We start from the raw sequence: 25,607 nt of genomic DNA on the forward strand, positions 1-25,607 counted from the left end.
GTTGGCTTCTCAGATATTTCTGATTAGACAGGTATATTCAAACGCTTCCTTAGCGGAGGTATAAGAAAGCTTTTCAGTCTTGATTCTAGGATTTTGATTACCTTTGGAGTCTGTCATTTGTGTTTGTGAACATGAGGACCAAAGTATGTGTACACAATAGTCTCGCTAGCATCTTTATTTTAAAAGCCAAGTTCAATTTAAAACACATTGATTTTATTCATATATTATTTTCTCTGGATCTCACACAACATTTGCAAGTGCTTTGCGGGATCTCACAAGTGGGTTTGGCAAGTCTGGTATCTGGTCATACTGTATGTCATAATGAATGTCAAGAATAGTTTCCATTCCTATTTCCCTGTCTCTTACTAAACACTCCAGTATGTTTGAATGCAAGCTGCCAGAGTGCTTTGTAAAATGTTGCCGTAGAAAGTTCCTATTTCATGGCTACAAACAATAAAAACAGTAGATGTTCAAAGTTTTGTGAAATGTGAGGAACGAAACCAAAATTCAAAAGCACTCCAAAATTCAAAAGCACCTATAAGTTGGGCCTTTCAACTTTCCAAGATTTTCCAAATGAAAAAAAAACAGATAATTCATTTGTCACAGCTGTCCAGTATCCATTTGGAGGTACAAAGGCATGCAAAGTTAATTACTTAGGTCTCCAAACATCTGTCCTTAGAAGGATTACAAAGGATGAGATGCAAGTGTGTGATTAATGCAGAAAGGGACAGTCAAGCTGGATACACTAGGTTGCATTGTCACTAGGGGAGAACAGAGACGCCATTGTTGCATGGGTGCACATTACATTAACTGAATGAGCCTGGCATTAAGGACCAGGGGAGTTTTATACTAGACCACAACTCACACTGAAGCCTTTGCTATTCAAATTAGGTAAATATGGCAGCAGTTTTATTATTAACCGTCAGTAAATATTTAGAAGGGAACAGAGTTTAGAACACAGACTGGAAGCAAGCTTAAAAACATAGCCTAAAGACCTTTAATACATTACTGTCTTTCATTTGCTTAGCAGACCTATTTTCATCAGACTATGTAGCCTACATTTGATATAGCCAACACCATTGACCTGCTGAGTGGTTAGCACATTTTGTCTGAAATGGAAAAAAAATAGTACAGTGCCATTTGTTAAAGCAAAATAGTGTTGGAAAGTACTATTATGATATAGGTATAGCTATGTCGGTCAAGAAAAAGAGCCCTGGCATTGAGTCAGCAACACCAGCACTACCAAGTTATAAATTTCATTTTGAGCCCTGTTGAGTAACATTTTGGCAAATGGTTATATTTAGGTAGTAAGGACAACCATGCTATATGCTCTTTCTAGGGGTGCTGGAATCATTTCTAATGAATCATAGCTAATGTAAAGGTTAAACTTGTATACAATATAGTGCCGTCTGTAAGTATTTGGCCAGTGGTACCATTTCTGTACCTTTGGATCTGTACTCCAGCACATTGCATTTGAAATGAAATGATTAATATGAGGTTAAAGTGCACCTAAGATGGGGGGCTGTTTCTGATTAGTTGGGTGTACTCAATCAATTCCTTAGCATAAGGAGAATAAAGCTTCCGCTGTCTTGTCTCGGTTATAGGCTTTTGATTGCCTTTGGAGTCTGCTATTGGCATTGTCAACATCAGGACCGGAGTTGTGCCATTGACAGTCAAGGAAGCCATTATGAAGCTGAGAAATAAGGAAAAAACTGTTTGAGACATAGGCGTTTTTATCTACTGTCAAAATAATTTTACCGGAATAGTTGCAATTATAGGAGCATTAGTGGGGATAGAGTGTGGGGCAATGTTCCCTTGTGCCGCAAGTTCATGTTTTTCACACAATTTTTCTAATCTAATAAAAATTCACAAAAAACATCCCCGACAATTCCAGCTTAATTTATACAGGGCCTTCAGTAACAATAATGATAATAAAATAAGATTAACAGTAGTCTGCCCACAATCACAGTTTCACAAATATGTTGCAATTAACACAACAACACCCTGCCAGGATGTGTTTATTATCCTTCAGCCAAACATATTAAATATATGTGCAAAAAACAAATTCCTCTAGTGGCTTTCTTCATCAACTTTTAACGAAGATTTCTGTGGCACACAGATGGTACATACTAATATCAGCTCATTTGCCTCATGTACAGCAGAGAAAACATGCCCCTCAAGACCTACTTTAACATGACCACTACTGCTCACTACCACATGCAATTTAAAATCTTTACTGAATCTTCTGCAATTTGCCATAATTACCCCAATTACTGCTTTTATCATGTTGCCCAAAGTCTGATTCCAATGAATGGTTTCCTGTTTCAAAACATGGGCAGGCATGAAAGGATTCAAGGAAACTTGACAGAAATGTCTGCTTCTACCAACGGTGTGTATTCTACACATATTGTCCTCTTACTTTTGTTATATCTTTCGAATTCTGGTCACCAGTGTGCACCAGTGGTCTGATTAAAACATACCATTGATAAAATGTTATTTGATTTATACACAGTTTTTTCATACCTGAGTATCCTGGTGGCCTTCTTATACTGGTACAACACAATACTTGTTCCTAATAGGCCTGGTCTATAATCTGTCTCAGGTTGAAGATGTTACTCCTTCCATAAAATAATTTGGTCTTAAATCTTACAAAGTTTAACATTTTGCTTCATTCAATCATTTTCCAGGTATCCGTTTACTTCTGTATTTTGATTTATTTTTACTAGCAGAAAGCAGCCATGGGTAGGTAAGTATGAAGGTTTCTTGGTAAGTAAATTTTGTTTTAATTATTATTTTAATTGAATGATAATTTATGGAATATCCACAATATATATTCTGATGCAGTGCTGGGGGATTAAGTTTGAGGATATAGATATAAATGAAAGACATTTTGTCACAGTTACAAAACTTTATTGTAACTTAATCCCAGACCTAGGCATAAATACAGTATTAACGAGTAGAACTTTGCTCAGCTATAGCCTGGATGTATTAAGACATTAAAGCATTACAAACCAGGCAAAAGCTCTCAAGGAAATGCGACTCAAGGGAAATTGTTACATTACCTCTAAAAACCCTAAGTTTCAACTTGGATGTAATGTGCATTATGAAAATACTGGTGCATCATCACGTATTCTTTCCGCAACTGTTGAAAGAAAAAAAAAGAAAAAAAAAAGAAAAAGAAAGGCATACCCTAAGTGATATTAAGATTAGGCCAAGGATTTCCCCCCACTACAAGCTTAAACCACCTGAGGTTTTACTGCTGAAATAAACATTATTTGATTTGGCCAAGAGGCATTACTAGAAAGTGGTGCAGAGAATATATTACATTTATGTACAGGTCTGCACGCAATCTTAAGAAATCACAGTAAACAAAAAACAGATGTGTTAATTAACTAAAGTACTGTCAGCCCTTTGGCAGCCTTATCTTGAGCCATACACTAAGAAACCATTCACAATTCAGTTTACTCAAAAAGATAAAATGTGCAATGTACCATTGTCTATGAAGGCAATATCTCCAAAGTCATGTTAGCAGTTACCATTCTTAGAAGGAGAGATAATCAGCATGGTAGAGTACGTTTGTGAAAGGAGAGAGTCTTTCTAAATGGAGTATGGACTATGGAGATGTTTGGCTATTGGGTATGGTATTAAACAACTTCATATAATAAAAGTGTGTTCTGAAGTCAATGAGATGTGTCAACATTCTCTCGCATTGAAAGGTGATAGTGCCTATCCATTGTATCCACGGATCCTGAAGCTTGTCCTAACGCTGATTTAACCAAAGCTGGAGCGGTACAAGGAGGAGCACATCTGCACCAGAAAAGCTGTGTCCTTGAAGCCGTTTGTGTTGTCTCTACTGAACCACACTGGTAGAGCCCTCTTGTACAGCCCAGAGGAAGTGGCATGAGTGTTTGTGGTCCAAAATTGCGGTGCATAACGGAATGGCAGCGGAACTGTTTGAAGTGGAGAGACAGACGAAGAAATGGGCCCCTGAATTCATGTGTATGGGGGATGAGAGACTGAAGTATCTCCTTGGCGCTTCCTGCACCAAAATAAGTCTACGTTTAAGGGGATAGTTCACCGAAATAGTTTCTATGAACTGGCCCTTCTGCGTTTGCTGTTACACTGCAGCTAATAGTTGATTTCAGAATCCAATTCCACTATTAGCTGCAGCATAACAGGAGAAGCATCAAGACCAGTATGTGGAAACTACTATGCGTTGCCTAATATCTTACCATTTTTCAAGTTGATTACAGATCTTTTTGTTTCACTGAGAGTATTTACTTTAGTTGAGATTTTGTCCATACAGTGTTTATTCTTGCTAGAACATGAAATACCGCCAGTACATTTAAATAAACTTGTTGCAGTTGTTTCATTTAAATAAACTGTGCTCATTTATATAATCAGTCCTCATAAATATCCCCCTAAACTGAAAACATTCAGAATTTTGTAAACTATAAAGGTACAACCGTGAATGGCTTGAACCTACATTGTATGGCATTATTATGGTATGCATTAAGCACCAACGAGAGTAAAGAAATCAATTGTATTGCAATATCGGCTTATATCAGTCTAAACTGTTCAATCTATTCCTATGTGGGGATTAAATTAGTGGTGTTCAATTCATTACCAGACTCATTACTGGATCCAGACCATTTATGGCATCAAGAAGGACCTGACCTAATGGCCAATAATGCTTTGGTGTCGTTACATATCTCCTCCCATAGTTCCATGAGATTTGTATATAGATTTTTATAGAGGGATTTGTAGCAAGAGCTTTGTGGCAGCACTGTGGCACAGTAGATAACACCATTGCCTCACGACAAAAATGTTTTGCTATTCAAGATCTTAATCCCTCTGCCCACCTTATCCCTCTCCCAGTCTTTAAATGTGTATCATTATAGTTATCAACATTACTTTGAATAGATTTTTGGTGGATGTTAGGTGGATACATACCTCTGTGATAATATATGGTTATTTCAAATATTTCCAGCCCCCTTACAGTCACTTTAAATACGTAAATACGGCGCTTAGTGTAATATTTCCTGAGTAAAGAAAAACCTGAACTCAAACATTGAGTGAATATTTCAATTAAAAAATGTAACTTTAATGTTACTCTTATATCCCAAGCCACATTTAGGCTAAATTATTGCATTCAATTTATATGCTATTATTAAATACAGTTCTGCAACAAAACAATGTAGATGACTGCATTCCCTATAGTTAAACAGCCTTGCAGAAATCAGCTTCACACATTCCACTGTCTGCACATTATTTTTGCTTTGTCACTCAAATAATCATGCATCCAAAGCTCATTTAGATTCGTTCAATCATGCATATTCAAAACGTTTGAGACAGAAATATGCAAGTTGGCAAGCAATGAAGGGTTTTTGTTCATTGAAATGCACAGAAAAGACACCCTGCCTTTTCAAATTTAAAAATAACTTTCAGCACAGAAGTCAATATGCTTTATTCAAAAGCCTGAAGTGAACTGCCACTGCCTTGCAAGACAATATTTTTCTATCCCATACAACACACGCATGACAGGATTTCCTGAGATAATGTGAAAAGAGATTAGGGTACTTAAGGTAAGAAATTGAGATTTTGTCAGCTTTTAATGTAGGACAGCAGGCTCATTTCATTCTTCAACTACACTTCAACTGTTCATTCAAAGTGTGTTTTACTGTGTAGCATGTTGCAAATAACTGTTCACATGCTTGTCACTCAGCTGGGAGTCTGTGTGGTGGACTTTATCAGTACACAAAATACAAACATACCTTTAGACACTGGAACTGGAGCTATAAAAAACTTCTTGCTTCTTCGTTCTTTTAATAACTGGAAGCATACAGCAGGGCAGAATAAGGCCTGCATTGCAAAACCTCTACAGATGGTGCAGAAAGGTCAAGGGCACTTTTACAAGGACATATCATATTACGGTGGGCTAAATTACACCGAGTCACCTTCCTGTTTCAACTCACAGTGATGCCATATACATTTTCTTTTCGTTTCATCAATAAACAGATGTCATACTATATGGCTCCCAGAAATGATCCCATATTCCAATAATCCTTTAATAAAAACAGGCATTTCCAGATAACCAGTTTTAAATGGCAGTGAAAACTAGAACAACCCTGTATTAACCTGGTTTACTTTTGGCAGAATGTTGAAAGGGTTTCTATGCCACATTTTTATCAGATTTGTTCCAAAACTCTCACAGAATTATGTCTCCAGTGTAGCTACTGTAATGAAAGGCTGTATAAACTCTGACCAGGCTATTGCACAGAGTGAGGAGACTTAAGTTGAAATGCCTAAGAAGTGAGTAAATGATCTGCCACTAGCAGGTCAATGAACATAACACACCAGACTCTTTGAAAAGTGAATGTTGGTAGTGATACATGTGTCAAAGAGGTTAGGCCTACATCTGGTGCATTAATGGCAGATGAAAGGACTGTTTCTTTGGATGGACTTAAGGTGAGTGCTGCTACAAGTTTAATAGCATGAGAATAAACTATGGGCCACGGAGTGGGCATTTACACCTTACTTCAAAATGCATAGTTCCTATATTATACAGGACAGAATGGGGTCACTGTTTAGTTGGTGTGAACTCAAAAACACATTCATAGCAAATATTTTCTTATACCACCGTTCTATGTTATTGCCCAGGTAATACATTATTTTGCATGTATTTCAGTCCTCTGTCACCAAGGAAATGAAAGCCAGTAATTTAAGCCATGAGTCAAACAGTCAATCAATAAATTTCATAAATTATAAGTTAATCTTTCCATCACCACTTCATAAAGTACATGGGAAGAGTGACTGCACAATGCTTGTGTGCACTGTCACTTCTCACATGTCAAACATATGTCTTTGATAAAGCTACAAAAATGTAAAATGTATACCAATAATACATGGGATGTGAGAACTGTTGATTTAAACTGAGCAACCTCTGCTGTAAAAAATACAACACGTATTGTAAAATAACACACACAACACATAAACTTGTACAATATGTGTAAGCTCTTCATAACAGGGATATATAAATAAAACAGGTGTAGCTGTGAATAACACATTTCAGTAAAGGTATGTAACGCATGTGTGAAAACCTGCCCATAAGAGGATAAACTTATTTCTTTCTGCATCAACAAAAATTTTTTCAGCTGTATCCCAGAACTGTCCCAACATTTTGGGCATTTTCCAGACAGGAAACTTGTTTCGTTTAATAATAATACATACAGCCTTCAAAATGTGCGAACTGGTTGCCTGAACCATCCTTTATTTTTCAATTGTTTGAATATTTGATGTGCTTCTCCATTACTGCCCTGACCACTTCAATGTATTTATGGTTTATTGTTTTGTCTGTTGTAACTGTGTTCAAAGTGCATCCAAGCTTATTGTTGGTTCTGTGAATTCCGCCTTCCTTGCTCTTCCCATGTTGGACAATGATGACGAACCAAGCTGTTAATGTCTTCTAACAATGCCTTAAGCTCATTTAATGCACCGGAACTGTGTAATGTCCATCTCCAAAAACCCTGAATAGAATCCAGTGTAAGGCAAGTTCCCCATCTAATTTTGCAAGTCCCAGGAGGCAGTCTTATTGGAAGAGAACAACATTCCCATGCAAATCTTTCTCTCAGATGTTCCGCATGCCTTATTTTGCTGTTTGGACTTTGCTGTACCACATACTTCATTTTTTGGGCAATCCACTTTATAGGCTTTATTTAGGCTAAATTGTGCTGCCTCTTAAAAATCTTCCCCTTACAATTTTTGACAGATGTTGCAGAATCCTTGCCTGTGTCTGTCTCAGTTGGTAGTTCTTTGGGTTCTCGTGGTTTTAAGTTGTGGTCTGGTCTGTTCTGGTTGTAATCTTTGTTCCCATCATGTGGTCTGAAGACAAGTTGCAAGATGTGGACAATAAATTAAATCTGTCAGAATGCAATGTACCAGTAGCATATTGTTTTTCCTCTGTCATTCGTCTTTATATTGTTTGTGTGTCCGTGTTTAATTTGTCAAAACAAATCCATATTGGTTTGCACTGATGAACTCCTCATAATTAGTCCCTGATTGTATAATTAATCATGCCTTTGCTGATTGCTGAATGATTACTGAAATGTAGAGTGCCTACTGGAACACCTTGTGGATAACTGCTGAAATTCAGATTGACAGCTCAGATGATCACATGCCATATTTTCTCTGGACTCTGGGCTATTGCTGATGGCAAATAAATGTTCAAACAATAAAGTGATGTTGAAAAAAGTACAACTTTTGTAGTTACATTACTACTACACTACAACTAGTCCTCTACTGTTGTATTCTAGTCTAATACTGTGTCTAACTCTCAGATTCCTGAAATTGCTGATATTTACGGCCAGATTTACTAAGCCTTTTGTGATGATTTTCAGGTGCACATATGAAACATTCTGCCCAAGAAACATGCATTGTATGTATCAAACTGGCGCACGGGCCAGGAACTGCATGATGCGTGTGATCTAGGTGAGTCATTGTAAGGTGCGCTTCTCTCTTTAATGTACATACACTTAAGGGTGGATCGCATAAATAAAGAGTGGAGATATTCTAAGTGTGGGTGATTATGTATGCCTGTTGAATTTACTAAAGTTCACGTACTTAACGAGGGTTGATTTATGCACGGAAGTGAGAGACAGACACAGGCTACGAATCTTGAAATAACTTCAAATATTCTTTGCAACAAAAATCACACTATTACAACTCCAAGAAATAATCAAACAGATCATTAATATTAAATATTAATTAGGCCTAATGATTGCAGTCAAGCAATAATTAAGGCTGGGTGTTTGTCAGAGAAAATGTTTAGAAAACAATTTAGGAAATTAACCAATATCTCATGTGAAACAGTGGGAAATGACTGAAATAACCTACTCAATCATAGTGACAGTAACAAGTGTTTGAAGTTTGTAAAAAATATGAGTTGGCTGAATGCATTGATATGCTGTTTTTAATCACTTTTGTCCATCGCAGAAAGACATGCCTCAAACATAACATTGTTATAAACAGAGCATGCTCAACTGGCATTGCTGTATACATTCACTACTACTATTACCTTCTGTCTTATTACTTTTTATCAACAATTACTGTCTTACATTCCATACTTCTGGTTGATTTGAAAATGTTATATTTAATTACATGGAAAGATGTGATAATCTAAGGCACATGCTAATGGAAACAATGAAACCGAGGAAAGTAAAACACGGGCACCCACAGACTGTAATTCGCTATTCTACAGTGAGACAGGAATTTCTCTGCTGACTGAAACCTCACCTCATGGGACTGCCAGCCACAGTTGCCATTGGCAGGATTGGAAATGCTATACACACACACTGTCATACAACATCTAAAGCACCGTGTCCTGATCAGAACGCCGGTCTAGAAGAAAGCCATCAGACAACAATGGCTAGATGTCAAAACATATTTGAACATAAGATACATGAGCCTTGATGTGCTGCATGGCCTGTTCTCATCACTAAACACTAAATAGTGCTCTCAAAGCATAGCTGTGGTCATGGACAAATCAACAGTAGGGAAACACATTCAAGTTTTCATGTTTTATTTCTTCTTCAAGTAAAAAATCTTGATAGCTCTGTCAATCACTATCTGTGCTTAACTGCCGGCAATTACTCTATGAATATACTGTAGATGATGAATGTTGTGCGACTGAGATAATTGTTTGATATGTGACTCGACAAAAAGGCTATAATTATAACACAGATTAAAATAAGCTTTTGGCAACTTTAACTATGCTACATATCAAAGTTTAGTCCAGGGCACTGTTGGTTGTATCAGCCTATGGATCCCACTTGTGCCCGTACAAGGTCTCTCTACTAACATAATGCCAAGGTTGAAATTTAATACGTTATTTTTCAGACCATACCACGCCTGGGAAGTCTTTACAATCATGTAAAGAATTACTAGAAATAGGAGGGATGTTTTCTTCTTTTGCAAGAATCATATTTTCATTTTGGTTCCCCTGATAACTGTGCCATAATTATTCTGTTATGCAATTCTGTTTTTCGGTTTCCAATTTTAGAAGTTGGAGTCTTTTCATTGTAAAGAACTTTTCAACATCTGAACTTTCTGTAACTGTGTCACTCACGTAACTGCATATTTGATTCTGTTCATTTTCACATTGTTCAACAAACAAGGACAAGGACAAGAAGCCTTCTTTCTATGGGCGAAGATTTTTCAAAAAGGTAAGGAAATGGTAATGTGGTCTTGCATCTCAAAAGACCCTTTCATGGAGCAAAGAATGAAAAAGAATGCTGACATAATACTCTATTAAACTGAAATTGGGAGCAAAATGAGAAAACGTGCGGCGGCTTGTCTCGTTCACAAGCTCATTTCTGAGCGAAAAGCCAGGTCCTCACACAGCACTATCCTACCTCCAAACACTCAGCTGATGTGCTCAGCCGACTCTTGGCAGGCAGCCAGCTGGATGCCAAAAAGGGCTTTTCCTCCTCTGCTGCTCCCCCTCATTCAGATGCTAACTCTTACACAATTCTATTTATAGCCGCTGGCAAAAAACCAACCGCAACTCAACCGCATAACCACGGTGCAAAAAAAAATATAATAGAGGAGAAAAATAGCACACACCCGATGATTCTGCTTCCGATATTACTGGTGTGTGCCAAACAATTTCAAGGAGGGAGGGAATCTGAGGTCATTCGGCACAGGGAACTGGAGGAAGGCTCGCTCGCTGCGACTCTCGCTCCAGCGCAATGAAAAACGGCGAGGCGATGCTCACAATGCGCACGCCACATCCTCAGAGTCGATGGATCCCAGGATTTAGAATCTGTGCACATTTCTGTAATTTTGTTTACAGTTTTTAAGACTGGAATTCATCAAAATTCACAGCCCAACACAAAAAAAAAATGTTTGCTAAAATGTATGTATGCTAAACGTATGCTAAATGTATGCTAATACACTCATAATTGTTAGTCGGAAGCATAGTGTTATTTGCTTTTAAGTCATTGTTTGCCAAAAATGCTCTTGATACTCCTATACATAATCAGTTGCTCAATGAAAGGAACATTGTGTCTGAAAAGAGAACCATTGGTCAATGAAAGTGGCCTTAAAGCATTAAAGTATACTGGACAGAAGCAGCTGAAGACTCATATGCTCCCGCTGTTGGGACAAATGCCAGGTCGGCTACACGTATCCATAGAATATAATAGTAGTGGCAATGCGTTTTGTTTTAGGCACCTAAGCGGGAGGAAACATTACTCCTCAGTTACACAAACATGGAAAGCCATATATGGTGGCTCTGCTCTTGAGCCCTGGAGGCCATTACTGGTATTTTACAACTGAGGTGGCGAAGGGTAAACACTCTCTCTCTATAGCATATCAAAGAAGCAGATGGAGACAGACCTCCAGACCATATTACCATTTCCACCCAACCTGAGCAGACCCATTCATAAGAAACCCTCTATGGCATCCCCCTGCAGTATCTTCATTTCTTAATTCCTTCATATCTTAAAAGGGAAGTTTTGATATACTGAATACAGGCTTGTGGTTTGGTCAATACTTTACAACAATCCAAATGTCTTACATCATCTGGACAAGTTACACAAAAATCTAATTTGCCCTTTAGAGCACAGTGACATAGGACAGCTGGGCCTTGAGACAGAAGAGGTCACTAGACAGGCCACAAAATCAAGCTTAACACTCCCGACCGCCTCCCATCTGGAGAGGGAAGAAAAGAAAAATCAACCGGCATCTGTTGCATCTCCATCTGAAAACAAGACCCAACCAAAGGAAAGCTGTATGAATAAAGCCCTGGATCAGACAGGGGGGAAGCCAACAACAACAAAAGCAATGTCCAGCAGATGAGAATAATCAGCAGTATTGACCTTGGATTGATTTGCATGCATTATGCAGTAATACTTTGTAACACTGCTTTCAATCTGAGCAGGGTGGATGAACGAACTGAATTATACGCAACAAGCAGGCACAACATTAGGCGGCACACACTATAAATATGATTGTACATTTTCAACTGCAAGCATAATGAATGGATCCTATACACTCAAGTACAAACCAAAGTAATTAAGGAGTACTTCAGCTCCCAATGCATAACAGACCTATTAAAAGTTTTTAATGAGTCCCTTAAAGTACTCTGGACTGAAGAAGAGTGTTTACAGAAGATAGTATTAATTTGTAAGAAATGGATGACCTACAACATATTATCTGGAAAAATGGCCAAGTGTAATGGTGGAAGGCCAAGGAAAGATAAATTATTCAATTTGACAAATGTTTTTATTTTTTATTTCATCTCCAATTTTTACTCATTAAAGAAACTGATTGCTATGCTTCTGACCTAGCTTGAATGGAGTGGTTATTATGATGAACTTGAGTACTAAGGCAGCCTGTAGCGTAGTGGTTAAGGTAAACGACTGGGACACGCAAGGTCGGTGGTTCTAATCCCGGTGTAGCCACAATAAGATCTCCACAGCCGTTGGGCCCTTGAGCAAGCGTTGGGCCCTTAACCCTGCATTGCTCCAGGGGAGGATTGTCTCCTGCTTAGTCTCATCAACTGTACGTCGCTCTGGATAAGAGCGTCTGCCAAATGCCAATAATGTAATGTAATGTACTACAAAAATTACCAGTACTGAGTCACAACATAGAGGAACAAGAAGTAGAAGAAGAGGGAGACATTGGGCCTCATGCAAGAACATTTTTGTATTCTTATCATACATTTCTCTTACTTTTTTCAAAAGGAGGGCTCATACGAGTGTGCCATGTCGAATTAACAAATGGACCTTAATTCAGACAACTGTCCTAAATAAATATGTCTGTTATAATGCAGTATATACGGCACTGGATGTGGCCAATGGGATTAACAAGAACAAGGGACGACTGATAGCTGATTATGTAGACTGCGGTTTCTTCGTTTTTGAAAAAACATAATAATATGGTAGACTTATTATTATTGATAAACTTTGTCTTTTTTCTCCTAAAACGTCCACTAAAATATGTTTCTGAAGATGAGTTGAGCTGAGGTGGGAAAGCAGGTTTTGAAATCTTTAAGTATTTGGACATTTTCTGTTGGTTTTGTTCTGTACTCCAGCATACAGTTGAAATAAACAGTTGCAGATGCCCAGCTTTAATTTGAGGGTTTTTACATCTATATTGGGTAAAACTACTTATAAGACTAGTGATAAGCCTTATCAATAGATATACTGATATAGACTAGTGACTAGCGGAAATTACCTAGACAAACAACGACTACGTTTGCATGCACACAATATTCTGTTAGTGCCATTATTCTCAATAAGAGAATATTCTGAATAAGCTGTTTACATGGCTACTGAAAAATGAAACTTCTTTAAATATTCCCGTTTACATGCAGCAGTGCATAGTATGATTAAAGGTAAAACTACCAGGTAACGTTATGTACCTTACACTCTTTATTTAGCTTGCCATAATTTTTAAAAGTAGGATAATTTCTCCCTGTATCCAAAAATGTTGTGTCTTCAATTCTCCCACTGCTAGCTAGGATTCTTGCTGATTGAGAGTTAAAATAGCCGTCCTGCCGATATGCATCATTTCATATTGCCAAGGAAAACGACACGCCGCTAAATTTAGCCAGGGTTTTCTTTTTCTGATGTGAGCAGGGCGTTTTGTTCAATAGCTACCGATGGCATGCCTATACTGTAGGCATAGAAAATAAGAGTTGCATTTGTGATCGTAATGGTGCTTGAAACACGCACTTCGCACTTATATAGGGCTAATTATGTTCATTAGAAAATGCTGGACCTAAAAAAAAAAATCGATTCAATAAAAAATTGTTTAAAAAAACAATATTGAAATGTTTTTAGAATATTTTGACAGTCCTACAAGCTATAGGACTTATGGCCTAGTAATAGCAGTGCTGACCATAAACAACACTGTTTGTCTTGAAAACTATCATGAAAACCCTGCATGGAATGGTTATTCCGAATAAGCTGTATACATGCCGAAATACTGCTCCAATAACCTGAATAATATTGACATATGCCACATCTTAATAATGCCATATTCAGAATAAGGCCTTAATTGGGGTATTCAATCATAAAATGCTGTTTAGATGACCCATATCTTACTTGGAATATTGGCTTATTCAGAATAATATTGGAATATGACTGTACATTTGGGTATGTATTCAGCTTATTTGGAATAATCCATCCCATTCAGGGTTTTAACGACAGTTTGCAACATAAACGCCCTTAGGGTGCTGCTTACAGGCAGTGTTTCTCAAAGTGCTGCAGGTCTTAGGACTGTCAAAATATATTCTAAACACATTTTTTCAAGCTTGAATTTGAGAGCTTGAATCTTTGTTTCTAATTAATAATATAATTGTTTCTTATAAATAGCATAAGTGTGTTTCAATCACCATCGCAATTGCAAATGCAGCTCTATTTTCAATGTCTACAGTACATGCCGTGAGTAGCTATCGAGCAAATGTCCTCATCACAAAAAGAAAACAAACAGGCTATCATTTTCCTTGGCAATATGAAGTGATACCGGTGCAACATGATAGGCAGGTCTCATTAACACCATAATTTTCAAACAGACAAAATGCTAGCTAGCAGTTTGCAGGGCTCAAGGATGAAAGACAATATTTTTGCATACATGGAGAAATTTTTTTTTTTTTTTTTTTTTTTTTTTTACAATACGTTTTTTAAGGTACCCCACGTTACCTGGCAGTATTACGTTTAATCATACTATGCACAGACGCATGTAAACGGGAAAAATCTTTTCTCAGTAGTCTCAATATTATTGTATTCAGAATAATGCCAATAACTGGACTATTATGTGCACGGAGTCAGTGGTTTTTATTTCACCGCCAGATTTAGAAACAGCTGACTGTCTGAGCAGCACTGTTCAACACATCATTCAACCTATAAACATGATCGCATTCTCATCCCTGCTTCCTCCATTTCCCTCTCGTGAGCAGACCTAACGTAACCTATGCCTAGGCTACTCGAGGACACGAGTTTTGGGCCATGTTGCTCTAAACCAGGGATAACTAATCTTATCTGAAAAGCGACAGTGTGGCTGCAGGTTTTTGTTTTTGCCCAGCACAAGGACACCTGATTCAACTAATTAACTAACATGGGTCTTCAAACAAGACACTGATAAGTTGACTCCGGTGTAGTAGTGCTGAGCTAAAACAAAAACCAGCTACACTGACCCTTATCAGATAATATTGGACACCCCTGCTCTAAACACACAGTCTCTGCAGTTTCACTTAGTTTTTAAGAAATAAAAGTCACTGTAATATTGCGAAAGCTCCATGAGTCTGCTTCTCTGTGAGTCTCTGCCTCCGGGGACTTGTGTCAGTGAGTGTGTATCTTGCAGTCCCCCCTCCTCTCCCCTGAAAGAAACCGAGAGATCAACTGCTCTGAGTGTATAGGAAAACATCAAGGGAAACCAGTAAGCAGCCTTTTCTACACAGAAAAAAAGAGGAAAAACATTCACCGGGGTCCAATAAATGCAGATATTTCGAGGCATTTTTTTAAAGATTGCAACAGGCAATCCCTTAGACTTGAACCACAACAAAATAATTACTCCTGTTTCTTGGAGCCAGTCCTCTTTCATTGTCTGACATTCGTGCTGTTTACTGATCATAATATTGACACAGCAATTGTTAGCATTAAGTTGTGTTTTAATTACGCATTTAATTTAAATTAAAAGTCAAATACTAAATTACACACTCTCGCAAGCAAGCTTGCTAAACATGTTTTTTTTAAATATAATTAGCCTGTGTAACAAAAAATCATTTTGATCAGAATGGCAAAAACATTGTTTGTATTTTATTTCATCCCGCTAATTGTTCAATCCCACTTCTGTAACAAGTGTCTTACTAAAATCAGAACAACACATTTATTGTGAGTAGGCATATCATGGCAAAAATAGTTATTTTTCTCAGAACAAAAGGCAAGTGAATTAGTGTAAGATTTTTTTATGTCCTGCATTCCCAAGATGACAATCTATGGCCTATGGTGACCACTGGGATCGGAAAACATAATGGAAAGCCCCGCACCATATGTTTGGTAGTCAGCTAACAAGCAGCTAGTCAGATGAATCTTCCTGTGTCAATCTTTTATCCTGATGACAGTAGGAAAGCATGCAATGTCACCTGGGGGATGTAGGCTATATCCTACATCCTAAATTTTAATTTTGGTTCTGTTCTGCCAAAGATCACGTTCTGTTATGACAGACTTGCCTTTAGATCATTGCTTGGTTTACTTCATTTAGTGGTCTGAGTCAAGGTTGAAGGATCTCGGGAGTATTTCACAAAGAACTCAGTAATCCCACTTTGTGAAACAGCTGGGGGGCCGGTCTTTCCTTTAGTAGCTCAGGCATATTTGTAATCAAACTTTTCGTCACCAAACAATTCTAAACCAAACTTGAGCAGGCTGCCTTCTTTCATATTAGAGCTGCCAGAAATACTTTGATTAGCGATATGTCAGGTGCTAGGATTAGCTGTAATGCTTGTATAAACTAGAAATGAATGGAAGCAACAGTTTGCAAATGTTTTGTTCAATGTGAATGACTGTTATGCATTATGGGTATCTCTGGTGCTGCACTGAATACATAAAACACATCACTTCCTGTTTACAGGAAAGTAGGTCCTCATACAGAGGCTGATAATAGCTAATACAGATATATTTATTCAGTTATTATACATTTATTTGCTATTGTCAAAAAAGTGCCAATGATAAAAGGTGTCAACAATGTAGCTGTATACATTATCCCAAAATTAGCCAAATATTATGCGGTTAAACTAGCAACAAAACTGTGACATAACTTAAGACCAGGTTTTGGTAGGTCATAAGCAAACACGTTCAGCTGCATCAAAATAGCAATACACTGATAATTACCATGACCATACCTAATTTAAAGACCAACCTGGCAAAATAGGCGCATGGTTGATCAAGTCACAGTCAAGGTGCTGGAGGGAAAATGGTCATTGATAGTCTCTGTGAAACTAGCAATGACACTTGTGTTTAAGGCCACTTTTCCCCTGAGTACAAGATTGAGCCCTAAATGTTAAATGCTAATAGTCAACCTGTGATTCCAAGACACGTGTTGGCTACAGACCATTCTTCAGAAAATCCATAGACTAAACCTTCATGTCTTGTAACTGTAATCTCGGATTAGGGTTAATTTAAAATATTTTGATTAAATTCTCACAGCTGCTCAACATATTATTAAAAGTGTTTGCGATGTGTTGACATTTATTACAAATCAAAGACATTTCTACAATCACAATTTTGGCCCTCATTTGTTAAGCTTTCCATTTCATATTCTACACCATATGCCCCGACACAGGACTGTGAACAGTGAACAGTTAGTTAAACATTAATTATCAACCCGATGCCATCAATGTACCAATATGAAAGTTGTATTAGACTCTCATTCATTTAGGAACTCAATCCACATGGCACAGGGCTTAATCCTTCAGTCGACAAGATGTATAACCCAGGGGCTGCTGGGTGGCTGATCCTGTCATGGCACTGTTCAAATGCATGCATAGGCCCCACAGTTTGAAATAAAATCCAAACCATGCCAGTGCCTAATGTGAACCCTGCACTGTGTGTCAAGCTGCCTTGCAGTGTGACACACAATGTTTAGATGCAAACTCCAGCATTTAGTTGTATGAAATGTGGTTCATAAACATTTATTTTCTGCATGCATCTTACATAAGAGATGTACAGTGCCTTGACAAAGTGTGAATATTTAATATTGTGTTAATATTTGTATAAATCTGTTGTTTATCTGTTCTTTTTATTGTTGGTTCAAATCCATCTTAATTGGCAGAAGGAATTACAGCTGTTTGGTCCATTATCAAGGAAAATAACTGTCCTTTCCCAGATACAGAACAGGCAGATCTGTTTCAAGATTCCTACAATTAACAATAGCTACTAAAGTAATGATAATAAAAGTTTCAGAGAGGGGCTTACTCATTTAACTTGAGTTAGTGGGAAGCACACAGCATGTAGCAAGCACTCTTTACATTCACTTTACTTAATTTCACTCCTGCATGTGCTGCATCAATCGCAGTGTTTCAGAGCCTTTATAGAATTCAATTCAGCAAAGATAATGCTTTCATTATTCAGCAGGCTAGTTCAAAACAAGCCTGAAAATACATTTTCTCAAAGTGGCAGCTCTATGCATATCGCTCCTGTAAATAATATTTGTCTTTATTCTATGTGGTTCCAGGGAAAGGGACCAGAAAATCCAGATTCTAAGTGTTACTGAATTCCTCTCAAGGATTGCTTGTGTCCCTCACATGCTTGTGTCCCAGTTCTCCTAAGACATCCAACTGGGGACTGCCTCATTAAAATAACACTGTAGAAACTTTACTGCAGACAGAAATTGTTATCTTTTGCAAATAATCATAGCTGTTAAGTAAAATGCTAAGTAAGATTACAGCTCTTCAGGAGTCACAGAGTTAAGTGGCACTCTCTCTTCAGACCATACTGAACAGTGTTCCTGTAAAGTTATGCGTGGCATGAAATCATGGCATACATTTTCTTTGTATAAAAAAACATACTACTGTAACCGTAGCACCAAGATTTAGTATGGATCATGTGTAAACCAAGAATAGGCCTAGTTCATCTACTCTTCCCAGATCACCACCAAAATAAGCCATTTTTTCTCTACGGTCTGCTTCTATAATATTTTGGCACTTGCATTCCATTGCCATTATTATTGCTTTGTTGTTATGTGATTGTTTTTCTTGGATCAATCCTGCTCAAGCACAATGCACCACATTTACTATGAATTTACGTAGATCAACTTATGCTGTGCTGTGGTTCTTGTGTGTGTGGACATACTATAAATATAAGCACATGAACAGATCAATTTATTGCATTAATTCCTCAGTAATAAACATAATATAGGTTTTTTAGACTGTGTGTCGGTACTTCTTTCTTTGAGTGTAGCAGTCTCATGTTGCATGCACCACAGGATCCAGGTCCAACAAAAAAATAAGATTAAATTTAATTGCTTAAAGATTAATTAGATAATACACATACACACTCTGGAGGAATAATATTGTTATGTAGAAGCTAGCTGCTTTGGGGTTACTTGAAGCATATTTTCTTGCTTTAGACCATAAAGCCCCCAAGTGCCCCTATACCAGCCATTGTAAAGCTGCCAGGTCTTCAGAAACCTCTGTAAATATCTAAACTATCCTTCACCACTCACATAAATTGAGTGTGCCAATCAAAAACATACATAAAAACTGAAATAGTATTAAAAATACACAGAACGTGGACTATCCCTTAAACATATCAGAAAAAGTACACTGTCTTTTTAAATTTCTGCTCTTGCTGAAGGCAAACCATCCCCCATCTCCTCTCTCTCTCTTTTGCTCTCTCTCTCTCTCTCTCTCTCTCTATCTCTCTCTCTCTCTCTCTCTCTCTCTCACTCACTCACTCACTCACTCACTCACACATGGACGCACACACATGCACACACGCACAGGACCAAAATGCAAAGAAAAACATTTCCATGTTTAATAGAATAGACATTACACACACTTTGCCCTTTCTTGGTTCCAGGTTCGGGGGTAAAGTTTAACAGTTTACCAGTAACAATATCAGCCCAAAGCAATCACAGCCTCCAGCCCCACTTTACAATATGTGGAAAAAAACAGCAGATTGTGCACACCGTTAAGATTCATTGTTGCTCCTGATCCAGATGACCTATGAGTGGAGGTCTATTACAGCAGTGTGTCCAATCCAATCTCTCCCTCACTGACAACAGCTGCAGAAACACACCCTACCATTTACGCAAGCAAGTGGATTCATAGGCAGCGATGATCAACAACCAGAGCTGCAGCCCCTGCCGTGTAGTCATAGGCAATTCAGGGACAACCGAAAGGAGAGGCATGAATGAAAGGCCCATAACAGAGTACGCTCTCAAAATCATTCATTCTTTATTCATTTACTTATTTATTTATTTACGTATTTATAAATTACCATTCTGAAATGACTATTTTGGCCCTTCGTGAAATGTATTTCCATTGCTTCTGAAAAGATCAGGATTAAGAATTACAGCCTTCTCCCTCCATTCACTGCCCATGCATTCAAACTGGGAAGAACAAAATGATACAATAAATTCTGCAGTTCGAATAATGATTTTATGGACTTCTCAACAACAATGTATAACCACTTAACAGTTCTCAATTCAATGTCCACAATACTGACATTGCCAGCTCACATCTGTTTTGATTGACAGCAGGAAAATGCATGCCTTTCCATTCCGACTTAAAGGCTGCAACAAAATATGAAGCCTGCAATTCAGCTAGTAACTTATATGTAGCCATGTCACTCTGACAAAATAAAAAAAACATTTTTACATAAATGTTTTATGTGCAACATAGTCTGGCTCACAAAAAATGTATGGCATACACTTCATTGTCTTCCAGTTCACATTAGTTAAGGAATTAAATCCAAATGGTTATCTTAACTATTTTACCATTTTACATGTGACTGCCATGAGCAGAGTGCAATGTGTTATCAAAACACTGTTTTCAGCATGTCAGTTAGCTTTTAATAATGGCAGTCTATTATGAGTAGCACAGATTCCACTAGCATCTGATGAACGTGCAAATGTATTGTATTTTGCATGCAATAACCTTTTAAGCAGAAATACATTTGAAGTGTGCATCTATTATCAACAAGATAATGATAATGGTGCCTCTCAGTATACTGTATACTCTTTTTTATATATTACCTCTGTTTTTTTTCAGTATGCCAAAGTTAGTCATTTGCGAAGTCAGAACGTTGTTATTATTAGTCTTTATTAGGCATAATTATACAATAATAGCTTACAATATGTAGTAGGCTAACGATATTGATTTAAATTAAACTTTTTAAAAAATCAACCAATCGTTCACATCACGTTCAAAGAACTCCGAATATGAATTCATTTCTCAAACAAAGACAAATCATATTTTCACAGTTTTATCGTTTTAAACATCTACAGTATAAATGAATGGGCATATAGCCTACTCCAGGCAGGGAGGTGTATTTCTGTTGATGCTTACAGACAAACTCGTATAGCCTAATATAACCAGCAAAGAACTGCATTTTCGCCTTTGGGAAAAAATAAAATAAAGGACAGACTTATGGTGACGCCTGTGATACCACAATGTTGCAGCCTAACAGTGTGGTTTGGTTTCCGAACACTTTATCTAGTTTAAACCTTAGCCCGTTCACTATATTTTACTTGGATATGATGGAAAATGAACTGAGCGGCGTTTGTCTAGAAGCGATGAAAATGAGCACAAAAGGTTCGATTTTTCACCCTCTGTCCCCAAAATACCCCTCCCCCAAAATGGGCAAAACAAGGGAACAGCTCAACAAAGCAGACATGCAGGACGCATAGTCAAATACATATTTTTAGCGTAAATAAATATGATTCAGCACAAATGTAGCAGTGGAATAACCACGAATAATACAAGAATCGGTCTTGTTGATTCCTGTAACTTAGCATATTTCCCAACAAAACAGACTCGTAAGTGCCAGTAAAAATAATTATGTTTACATATGCCCATCCAAATGCATAAAAATAACGAAATACAACGAAATTCTGTGGTATCAATACCTCATTATTTAGCGAGAAGAGAACTGCTTTGATCCATTATTATCAACAGAAATAATATCATAACGGCATCACTATAGCTGATACCATGCTTCATTATGCTGGAATGAAACCTTTACGGAGTAGGCTACAGCGCTGCTGCACGTGGCGATCCAAACGTGTGTAATAATGCAAGAATTAAATATTCAAATAGGTTTGTTACCCACAATATTATTTTGTTTTATATTACTGTCTCCAATAACAGATATTGGTAAAACCATAAAACGTATTTTCTTACTTATATTTTATTTTAAACACAGCCTCACTTATCCCCAATGTGCCTGAATAACAACCTTCAACACTGACGTGAACCTTACCTCCTTTAACAGAAGCAAAGTCATTTTTAATTAAACGAAACGATCTTTCATTAAATAATAAATCAAATTGTGGTCGGGTTCTATAAGCTATGTTATACAGCCCATGTGGAACATATAGCACGATACTAGTAGTACAGATCCTATCTACACACTATAAAATGTTGTGATGATAAATACAATTACATGAACTAGTTATTATTGTTCTTCGTCTTATTATTATTAGGCTATTATTATTACTACTAGATCCTAGGCTACTATTACTGCTACTACTACTAGCCTACTAGTCAGCAGTAGTACATTGTAATAATAACACTCATAAAATGCCGATACACTGCCACCAAAAATAAACCGTTACAATGTTACTCATAACGGTAAAGAAGCACTACTTGGACTATGTATGGTTACAACAAATAAAATGTTACGAATCAAATGACCCTATAGCTACAAATGCAATTGCCGAAAGAAATGTATGCCACTTAGGACTGCAATCAAGTGTCTCTCGCATTTAATAAAATCAGTTTCCAAGTCCGTTTTGAGTTTTTTGTATTTCCTTGATATCTTGCGAAACAAATCAACCACATGATAAATTCATAAACATGGGTTCTTACCTGCATAAAAAGTTCCCCAAAGAAGTGCAAAACTCAGCCAGGATGCAACCATATTCCTTTAATTACAGAGAAACACCAGATTTTCTCCTTTTCAATCGCTTTTCCTTTTCGTACATTTAAGAAGATGAACGGCACACCACACAACGAGCCAAAGTGACCCACGGCCTCCGATGTCCACCGCACCGAGAGTTTGCGTTGCTTTTGTGTGTATAGACCCCCAATGCAAAAAAAATTGCACTGGTAGAAAAATAAACTTTAAAATATAGAAAAATCCATTGAGATAGAATCAATTCCAGAATTTTGAATCGGTACAAGAAAAATAATTGTCTACAACATTGACCGTTTTTTCCCTCCTTGCCCGTCGTGCCCGTTAACCTTTTTCACTCTTAAACACTGAATGGCCAGAGAGTGGTCTGAAATTGACATGCAAGAAACTGAACTGAGTCCAAAATGGCTTCTGAGAGGAGAGTAAGCACAGCCAGTAGGGAAACCCGGATGTTTAAATACAAAGAGAGGAATGCAATCAAAGAGGCAAGGGTAGGGGGGAGTGCAGTTATGTTGGTATAGGGCTTGTGGCTATATACCCAGGCAGGTTGTCAGGAAACGATGAAATGCTTGAAATAAATATATATCGCCTTAAGAATTAAAACGTGTTAAGCAAGTCCCTATGGCTGTTTTAATAATTCGTCACTGGAATGGGAGATCATTGGGAAAACTCCGTTGTAGAGTAAATCCACTGGGGAAATGTAAAGAACATACGGAGAGTATGCATGTGTCAGGTGTATGAACGTGGATATTAACTACTTATCAAACATAGCTATATCAGTACAGATAGCTTAAACTTTGGATTAGGTATAATCCTGCCTTTTAATACCGTTATCTCTCACAGGTCACAGATATGTCTTAATAGCCTATGCCAAATCAACATACTGTCACATAGCTTACTGAAAAAAATAGCACATTGTAAATAAATTTGAATGTGGAGTCTTTCTAAATATATTTTCAATACATGCCTATACAAAAATCTGGAATAGGCTATATTGCAATTTCTTTCTTAATAATACAACCACTTAATAATACAATATTTACAAAAGCAGCAATAATTTTTAATTGCTATATATCAATTCAAGTTTTTTAATACAAATGATAATACATTGTACATTTCTTGTAAGTGCTGCAAATTTGTGAGTTCACAAATAACTAAGTTTTATGTTTGACATAATTGGGGTTAAACGCTAAAAATATTATCAGAATAGCCTTCCATTGTGATAAAAAGGCACATATAAAAATTGGCAGTCTATTTTCTTTTAATATTTATTTAGTTTTTCACTATTGATATACATTTGTCTCCCTCAGATGCTGTCAATTATTTTGACTAAACAAATGATGTCAAATGCAAGATGTGCACTCAGTGATCACTTTATTGGGTAGACCTGTACACCAGCTTGCTAATGCAAATATTTAATCAGCCAATCATGTGGCAGCAACTAAATGCATAGAAGCATGCAGATGTGGTCAAGAGATTCAGCAGTTCTTTATGGCACAAAAAAAAACATCCAGTGAGCAGCAGTTCCGCAGGCAGAAATGTGTTAATGAGACAGGTCAGAGGAGATGGGCCAGACTGGTCGAAGCTGACAGGAAGGTGGCAGTAATGCAAATAACCATGCACAGTGGCATGCAGAAGAGCATCTCTGAACACAGCATATGTCAAACCTCTAAGTGGATAGGCTACAGCAGCGTGAGTCTAAAAAATGTAATAAAATACCTAATAAAGTGCTCACTTTTGATCAGTTATGGCTAAGTTGACTGAAATATAATGCTATTAAAATACTATTAACTATGCCACTTTATTAGGTACACATGCAGTCATCTCCAGAATTATTATTGATAAAAATGAAGAACAAATGCTGAATGAATATTTGAATTATTGGCACCCCTAACAATTATTGGAAATAAAATCAAACAAAAGCAATAAATGGTTATTTAATTTAGTTAATTTCAGTCTAAAGGAACTATATTGTGTCACCACCTCCATACCAACTAACTCTTTGGAAGGGTGGCATGACTGAAGCCCTTACAGGACACAATAAGCAAACTCGAGTGTCCAATATTTGTAAAACGTCATTGGAATTATGACTGGAAGGGAGTGGTATGGTCAGATGAGACCAACATGGAACTTTTGGCGATATACACCATCGACATGTTTGATGGCAAAGAGGAATGTACAAAGTATGTACCTCATACCCACTGTCAAATCTGAAGGTTGGTCATGATCATGGTCATGTTTTGGAGATGTTTTATAGCCAGTGGTCCAAGGGCACTATTTAAGATGAATGGCACAATGAATTCAACAAAATAGCTGGAAACCTTGAGAGAACACCTGATTGTCTTGGTTATAGGAGACTTGGTTATAGGTGAATTTTCCAGCAGGACGATGACCCCAAACATATACCTGGCTGAGTTTTCTTTGGGGAACTTTTTATGCAGGTAAGAACCCATGTTTTTGGGCATATTTATTAAGGGTGCCAATAATTCTGGACTGCATATAGTGCTGGATAGGACCCTCCTTTGCCTCTAGAACAGGCAGACTTGCTGTGCTAGTAACATTCTTTAGGATATTTGGTCCATGGTAACTCAATTGCATCACAAAATTCCTGTAGATTTTCTGGCCACACATTCATGCTTTGAACATCCCATTCCATGTCATCCCAAAGGCGCTCTACAGGATTGGGATCAGGGGACTGTGTAGGCCATCGGAGTAAACTGAAGTTCCAGTCATGTTCCCAGAAGCGACTGTGCGCCATGTGACATGGAGCATCATCTTGCCGGAAGTATCCATCCAAGGATAGGCTGAGGCTGTAAAGGCCGCATATGGTCAGGAATAATGCTTAGGTATGCTGCGAAATTCAAATTATGCTCAATTGGTCACTGTATGGGGCCTAATGTGCGCAAAAAAACATTCCTCAGCCCATAAAACCACTACCACTTGCCTGCCCACTAATATAATACACGCTGG

At 37.5% G+C, this 25,607-nt stretch overlaps 1 protein-coding gene across 1 annotated transcript in view; it reads right to left on the bottom strand.

The window, feature by feature from the left end:
- The window catches only part of acvr2ba (activin A receptor type 2Ba), a 53,231-nt gene extending 30,536 nt beyond the window's left edge, over positions 1-22,695 (bottom strand). Inside the window, exon 1 of the mRNA XM_061238892.1 lies at positions 22,592-22,695. Within this exon, the coding sequence (XP_061094876.1) occupies positions 22,592-22,643 (52 nt within the window). The 5' untranslated portion in view covers positions 22,644-22,695. The remainder of the gene's footprint in view (positions 1-22,591) is intronic.
- Positions 22,696-25,607: the final 2,912 nt, after the last annotated feature.

The sequence above is a fragment of the Conger conger genome, chromosome 4 (assembly GCF_963514075.1).
Source record: "Conger conger chromosome 4, fConCon1.1, whole genome shotgun sequence".
Classification (NCBI taxonomy): domain Eukaryota; kingdom Metazoa; phylum Chordata; class Actinopteri; order Anguilliformes; family Congridae; genus Conger; species Conger conger.